General features: G+C 46.5%; 1 protein-coding gene across 2 annotated transcripts; it reads left to right on the top strand.

Annotated features, from left to right (window-relative positions):
* Positions 1 to 598: 598 nt before the first annotated feature.
* On the top strand, positions 599 to 7,095 carry GSTZ1 (glutathione S-transferase zeta 1). Of its 2 annotated transcripts, none has more exons than XM_010284328.1 (9): positions 599 to 624; positions 1,145 to 1,196; positions 1,929 to 1,996; positions 2,818 to 2,898; positions 3,376 to 3,501; positions 4,012 to 4,087; positions 4,862 to 4,914; positions 6,165 to 6,214; positions 6,860 to 7,095. In XM_010284328.1, the coding sequence occupies exons 1-9, from the start codon at positions 610 to 612 to the stop codon at positions 6,984 to 6,986; spliced, it is 648 nt and encodes a 215-aa protein (XP_010282630.1). In that variant the 5' UTR covers positions 599 to 609; the 3' UTR covers positions 6,987 to 7,095. The 2 variants fall into 2 exon arrangements, with proteins under 2 accessions (XP_010282630.1, XP_010282631.1); XM_010284329.1 differs by having other exon boundaries at positions 1,145 to 1,192; positions 1,973 to 1,996.
* The last annotated feature ends 393 nt before the right edge of the window (positions 7,096 to 7,488 follow it).

Raw genomic sequence — 7,488 nt, forward strand, 5'->3', positions numbered from 1 at the left:
TAATTTCCTGTGTGGAAAGAAAAGACCATAACACACACAAAAAAAGTGAGCTTCATGTTTTGCACAAAGTTGGCCCAGGAACAGAGTAGCAGCCTCTCCCAGGCATGCAACATAGAAAACCCTCAGCACCAAGGAAGGTTACAGGAGGGCCCTGGGGGACCTCTCTGCAAAAGCAGCCCCTGTTCAGGGAGCTGGTAGTCACTCCCTAGTGAAATTCTGCACATGGTTTCTTTGTTTTGTTCCCCAGGGCTATCTTTCTGCATTGGCAACTGCTGAGAGCCTGACAGGCTTTCTAGATACCTTACTTATTTCTGGACAAAAAGCAAGGGAAATAAGGAGGGTTCCTCAATGTGCTTTCAACCTCAAAGCTGGTTAACAGTTCTGATATCAGGGCTGGGGCTGCAGGACAGCACACGGGGATGCAGATGCAGCTGACCACAGTTGCTCAGGATTGAATCTGACTGGCTAGTTTTGATGTCCCAGGGACGGATCTGGGGGCATAGTCCTTTTCTCACTGGCTTTAGGAGAGAAGCCTTCCCCCATCCCAGCTGAGTTGAAAGGGAAAGCGAAGAGGTTTTTATCTCCTGGAGCAGATTGCACACACTGACCATGGCATCGGAAAAGGTGAGAGCTTGGACAGGGTGGAAGGGTCCATGAAAGCTGCCTCAGTGCTGGAGTTCAGGTAGAGATGAGCTGTCTGCCCTCTTGGCATTCATCTGGAACAGCAGTAGCTCTTCACATTCGGAAAGAGGCCTTGCCCTGCCCTGTGTGGCTGGAAAAGCCATTTCGTACCATGCAAATACCCAGTGCAGGGGAATTTGCTTTTAAAAAATCCAAGATGAGATAAAAGTTAGCAACATCTGATAGGGACAAAGAGGGGAGCTTTCTAGGGGATAATTTTAAGGTCACTTGGGCATTGCTGGAAACATCAGGTGCAACTAAATATTCAGAGGGCCAGCATGAAAGACAGTGACACTACTTGTGCACCCAAAACAGGAACAGTCACTTTCAGAAAGGAGCCCTCTCTCCCCCAAACCTCGCTCTGCCCTGTCTTGCAGTTCCGGAAATGCCTTCTGTTCATGCATTGTTCTCCTTACCATAGTCTGGTGTTCCCAACATATAACCATTGTCTTCTTCTTCTCAGCCGATACTTTACAGCTATTTCCGAAGTTCCTGCTCTTGGAGAGTGAGAATTGGTAAGATCCAGTGTTGATCTCTGTTTTTTGTCTTGGTGTTATCGCAATATCCTCTCCTTCACTAACCCAACTAATCAGTCACTTATTAAGAGAGAGATCAGCAAACATGACCCTGGAACAGTCAAGCATTTCTCCCCCATGGAGTGGGAGGGAAGAGAATACCACAGCCTACATGGAGCAGGCGGAAGGGAGAGGAACAGACAGGAAGACTTGCTCAGCCTGCAGATAGTTAGAGAGAATTACTCCTTTTGTAAAGTTAACATGATGCAGATGTCTGTTTTTTCCACATCATCAAGAAGGGCCCTATGCTCTGTTTTCACACTGATACTGCGTCAGACTCTGGTCTGCCCAGGTCTGGAGAGCTAAGCAGGGCTGGGAATGGTCCCTACTTGGACTGAGACAGTCTTAAGCAAGGATTTACAGGTGAGCACAGGCCCCCCTGCCCTGTATAAGCCCCATCAGGTGGGGCTGTGCTGCAAAGAGTGGCAAAGCTTATTTTGAATAATGCAGTGTTTTTGCCAGGACTGACCTTTAGTGCTTTGGTCCTGATTTTGCCAGAGCACCATCTTCCTGGTGGCCTCAGGCTGCCTTTCTTGATGGATAGGGGTTTTTTTTGTTTGTTTTAAAGCCATTCTATTTTTCAAATGGAGATGGTAACATTTCTCTGAGCCCATTACCAATGAAACTGGTCTCCGTGTGCCTGTCTGAATCTGTACACTCTATTCTCCGTAGCACTGGCTATGAAAGGGATTGCATATGATGTGGCACCAGTGAACCTCCTGAAGGACGGGGGACAGCAGGTAAGGATACAGCTACCACTGCTCTCTCCAGGGGTACTGAACTTGGGGATCATTAGGAGAACTGGGTCAGCACTAGAAAGTTCACAGGCAAAGTCACTGAATTCCTCACTACTTCTCTGTAATTAATAGTTACTTTAAACCAGTATTCCCTGGCATGCACAATAGAGGGAGATGACTGCAGGAGACTAGAGGTCTTCTCTCCTAATCACCTGTGACTGAATTTCATAAGGCTGAAGATCTTTTGCTCCTGCTTAGCATGATATAACTGAACATATCTGGCACACAGACTTCAGAGAAGCTGCACCGTAGCTTAAACACAGACTCAACCTCACTCAGTTAACACCAGAAAATGTGTGTGGCGGTAGGGTGTCCAAAAGATCCTAAAGATACAGTAAGGGGCTGCAAAGGGAAGGGTGGTTTGCCAGAAGCGATCTTCACTGATAATTTATTTGGGGGCCCTTAGCTGGTAGTCGTGCACCTAATAGTACCACTGGCTTGATGTGCCAGTATGGGCTAAGAGTGAGTTAGAGAATTAGAATGGTAACAGTGACACTGCTGCAGTACTACCCATCCTGGGCTTACTGATGGTTTATCAAGAAGTAAGGCAGTCTGGCCTTGGATGCAGTGATCCCTGAACCCCACAGATAGCTTGCTGTTGGCTAACAGTACAGCATAACTTACTGCAAATATAAGTACTGAGGTAGAGGGAAAAGCCAGCTTAAAAAAAAAAAAAAAAATTTAGTAGCTGGGTTCCAGAGAAAGAAAACAAGGAAGATGAATTTCTTGTTGCAGGAATAGTAATCTCAGGTTTGTTTGCACAGTTTTCTGCTGAATTCAAGGCAGTGAATCCAATGCAGCAAGTCCCAGCCTTGAAAATTGATGGCATCACCCTTTCTCAGTCGGTGAGTTACCAGCTACATCCCTGTTAACCATTCACTCCAGCCTGCTGCCAGTCTGGAGGCAATGGCTTTGCCCCATCTCTTCCTCCAGAGCTCTCATCTGTGCACTGGAAAAGAGATGGCATTTGTGATAAACAGTCTCATCTGGGGACAGAAATAGCTCATAGGCTTTGCTGGGAAAGTGCCATCAAGGATTTAAGCTCAATTCAGCTTTGGTTCGTAACTCCACCTTTCACCGAGCACTTTATAGTCTGACTTAGATGGCTGTGCCAGGGTTTTCCTGAAATTACAGCCGGGCTAAATGACAACAAGGTCCCAAGCAGACACCGAAGGGGATATTCTGTTGCTTGGATTGATAAAAAAAACTTCATTCAAAAGCTGTTGCATTCTCTTGGATCAGCTCCCCTTCCCCATGTGTTCAGGATGTAGACTTTTCCTTGGCTCTCCAATAACCTCCCCTTATCTCTTTGTTCATTACAGCTAGCTATAATTCATTACCTAGAAGACACCTGTCCTAACCCCAGACTCCTGCCCCAAGACCCGAAGAAGAGAGCCCAAGCCAGAATGATCGCAGATCACATAGTTTCCGGCATTCAGCCACTCCAGGTATTGCTTTGTTATATCCATGCGAATGAGAAAACCAAGATGGGTTTCCAGGAGTCTGTCTGTCCCAAGTTCAGTCTCTTTAAATTGCTGCCAGCCAACCAAGTGGCAGACATTAAGACTGTGTGTTAGCAAATGAAATCTCTGCTTAGCCTCTTCCTGATCTGCCAATGGCAACAATACAGTATTTCCTACAAAGAATATCCTGTAGCACGCCAGGGTTCTTTCCAGAAACAGTTTCACTGCAGGGTCTGTTATGTTTTAGGAAGACAACAACAGACTAACCTAAAGAAGTGCAGAGGCAAAGGGATACCCTGGCAGGTGTTACAGGACAGTCCCATGAGAGAGATACAGCAGGGTACATGGTCCAGTGAGGGTGAGGTCAGGGCTGACCCAGCAGGCTGAACCCAGGCTTGGCACCTCTTCATCTCCCCTATCCTACAATGGATGAGGTAGTGGGTAAGGTCCGGCCAGCAGCAGTCAATTTAACCTGGAGATCACTTGCATTCACAGAACCTGAGCATCTTGAAACAAATGGGGGAGAAGAAAATGGAATGGGCTCAGAACTGCATTGCATCTGGCTTCCAAGGTGTGTCCAACATCCAAAATAATCAGCACTTTGACTGACCTTTCAAAACTCTGCATGGCTAGGGTCCTACTTTCCTCCTCAAACAGAACAACAGATCTCCCTAGGCTGGTCCTGCCCTACTGGTAGCACTCCAGGGTCTCAGAGGAAAGATACTGTCCACAGCATGCTTCCACTGGAGTGCATGGGAGAGGGAAAGCCTGAGGCCATCCTGTACACTGCAGCAGTTGATTCACCCTCGTGCATGAGGGCTGACAGAACTTCTCCTTTCCACCCAGCTGCTCCCAATATAGTGCCTTTTGCTTTAAAGTTCTATCAATCTGTATTGATACGCTTTTGTCAACAGACAAAATACATCTGATGGCAAACTTCCACAGAATCTAGTAAGTAGCGGAGTATTTCTTTACCTCTCTGGGAGAAATAGTGCTTTTTGTTTCCTCAAAATGCTTTCCCCTATGTGCCAGAATGGCACATCCATCTTCACTTCTGGACAGACACAAACTGACTGAACCCTTGCATTTCTCCCCTCCCCACTCTCACATATGTCTATGCATTGCCTGAAGCAGATTAAATAATCCCAAGGCCCAAAAGGCTGAAGGACCCTAAAGACCCCCATAACTACGCTGTTGTTAAGATTTCTGTCCCAAATTGCTCCTTTTTCGTACTCGGCTCAGGGTCAAAATGCCCTTGTTCATAATTCCCAGTCTAAAAGGTCTTTAGTATCCCTTTCAAATGGGTTTCCAATGCCTCACTCCAGTGTACCACCTCTCTTGGCAGCGCTGGAGCAGATTCTGCAGCACACTGCTGGGCGGTACTGTGTGGGGGATGAAGTAAGTATCTGAGAGAGTGTTGCGTACCACTGGAGAACTGAAATCCCCAGTATATTCCATAAAACAGGAAAGGAAATTAGTTGTGGAGACACAGCACAACCCCATCCTGTGCCTGGAGTTACATGTAGTGCCTTCACCACAAGAAAAACAGCTGCATGGATCCTACTTGGGCCATTACTGACTTGCAAATAGTTACTGAGATGTTTACTTGTCCCTGCCTATAACCTGCTGATGGTCAGATTCTGCAGCTGTATCTAGGATCTGGCCGCTACTAAAGGATATGGAAACAGATTATATATATTTTATAAGATTTGGAGTTCAAAGTGTCCTTGGCAACACTTGGCTCAAGAAACACAGGTTCAGTTCTCAGCTCTGCTCTGTGGAACCTTTACCCAAGGTGTATTTTTCTGCTTTGTTCGTCCAATTTTAACATGGATGGATTTCAGAGAGCTGACATACAAGGTGTTCTGACCCTTACCAAGCTCGAGGCCACTCAGTCCTCTTCCATTTAGTAGTCCCATGAGGCAGGCAACTGGATCTTTCCTATCAAAGCCTAGCAAAAAGGAAGACTGCTGCAATAACCTGTGATGCAGAGGACTGTCTAGTAGGAGCCTTATGGAACTGGAGCCCTTGGTTGGCATAGGCTAGTTACGAGATCTTATGCTGGAGAATAAGGTGTGCTCTGAAAGGCATCTAGAGCTATGTGACCTTGGGAGTGGGGTGGGGGCAGCTGCCTCTGTGCAGTTAGGCTGCTATCTGTATTGTCCTTGAGTCTCCTTTTCAGACTGCACATCCCTGAGCCTGCGTGCAAAGGCCTTACCAACATATCGGGTCTTGACATTGGCAGGAGCTGCTTGATACTCCTGCAATGCAAACAAGCAAAATTTACTTATCTTTTCCCAGACATGCAAACTCCTCCCTCCCTCCATCGTCTCCCTCTGCAGCTTGCCAGCAGCCCTGTTTGCTCAGAGACAGTTGCCATAGAACCACTGTGTCCTTGAGATCACAATGATCTGCTGGTAAATATGAAGGTCCCTAAAGGCTGATCGCTTCTGCTAGTGACTCCTATGAAGTTCCTTTCCTTATACTGTTGTATTTATGCTGAATTAAAGAACGGGATTGTTGTGACAGCACCTCTGTACTGGCCGATAAAATAATTTCTATCCTGCTGTCAAAGCCAGCTGCCACAGTGAAGCGTGATGGGACAGACTCTGAGTTACTGTGACCCCTTTTCTCTGTGACATTTGCAGGTTTCCATGGCTGATCTGTGCTTGGTGCCTCAAGTTTTCAATGCTGAAAGGTAATTAAGGCTAAGCTTGAGATGCTCTTCAAGGACACTTACTCCTTGTGCTGAGCTGTCAGAGCTTACCTTCTGCTGCTCCTTGTGCCTGTTAGGAAAACATCCCTCCTGCCTGCCCTATCCAGTTATGGATTCTTCTCTGCATGAATTTTCCTATGTCATAAATACTGTCTCTTTTGGAAGCTCTTGGAAAAAAGAAGCTGGGCTGTCTTCTCAGAGACCCATGGAGGAAACCTAATCTATATCTTAGAAAAGCTAAGGTTGCCCATGCTCTACATCCTCTCTCCCTGTTTGCCCTATATTTATACTGTACACAGGGGGAAAAGATTAATCTGACTATATTTGTTGAAAGCCTTAAATCTATGCAAGTGGCAGCTGCATGGCTCCCAGGAAAAGCATAGTGCCTTATTACCCTGTGCTGCACACTATGTAAAAGCCTAGTGAAGACAGAAGAACTAACTAACCTTTCCTCTAGCATTTGTTTTTAAACCTAGAAGGATGAACCTTTTCTCTTAATGCAAAAGTACCCCAGCCTGTGTGATTCTCCCATACTGGGCAGGCACAGCACATTGCTCTACCCTTCTGCTCACTGCTGCAGTGCCTGTCTGACTCAAGAGTACCTCACAAATTCTTTTCCTTTGGCAGATTCAAAGTGGACATGGGTCCATATCCCACAATAACCAGAATAAACAAAGCTCTCCTGGAGTTAGAGGCATTCAAAGTAAGCCACCCATCCCAGCAGCCAGATACTCCTGCAGAGCTGCGAGCTTGAAGCCCTCCTACTCATTAAATCAAGTAAGCTGGAGTGTCAAAGAGAACAACAGCTACAGCTTGAGTAGGACTTCAGTGCCAGCAGGAAGCTCTTGCTCTTGTCTCACTTTCATCTGGATGGGAAGAAGGACAGAGCACCTGGAAGCAGCCTGGATGACTTACAGGAGCTATGCCTGTGCTGGAAAGCTTGCTTCTGACTATGGGGTTTTTTTTCTTATCATCTAATGTATCTCCATGAAGCAGATTAAAGCAGAAGCATCCATAATTATCAGAAGTCCCCTTTGTAGGGCTTTGGGTTGGGGAGTGTGGCCACTATGAGGCATTGAGCCAATTCTGGACTCCCTCCAGGGGCTGCTTCTTTCTACCACCTACAAAAAGAGCATCAGGGAACCAGCGTACACAGCGCACTACTAACCTAGTAGGCCTGCTTGTCCTTGCAGCTGCCTCAGAGCTATGGCATAATCATCAGTCCCAGAGATATCACAGAATCACAGAATCATTAA

The sequence above is a fragment of the Phaethon lepturus genome, unplaced genomic scaffold (genome assembly GCF_000687285.1).
Source record: "Phaethon lepturus isolate BGI_N335 unplaced genomic scaffold, ASM68728v1 scaffold48263, whole genome shotgun sequence".
NCBI classification, from domain to species: Eukaryota; Metazoa; Chordata; class Aves; order Phaethontiformes; family Phaethontidae; genus Phaethon; species Phaethon lepturus.

Bases quoted from the DNA above. Each gene is read 5' to 3' on its own strand.
- GSTZ1 (XM_010284328.1), top strand. The intron at 1,997-2,817 runs GTAAGGATACAG...TTGTTTGCACAG, and splicing joins TGAAGGACGGGGGACAGCAG to TTTTCTGCTGAATTCAAGGC. The intron at 4,915-6,164 runs GTAAGTATCTGA...TGACATTTGCAG, and splicing joins GGTACTGTGTGGGGGATGAA to GTTTCCATGGCTGATCTGTG.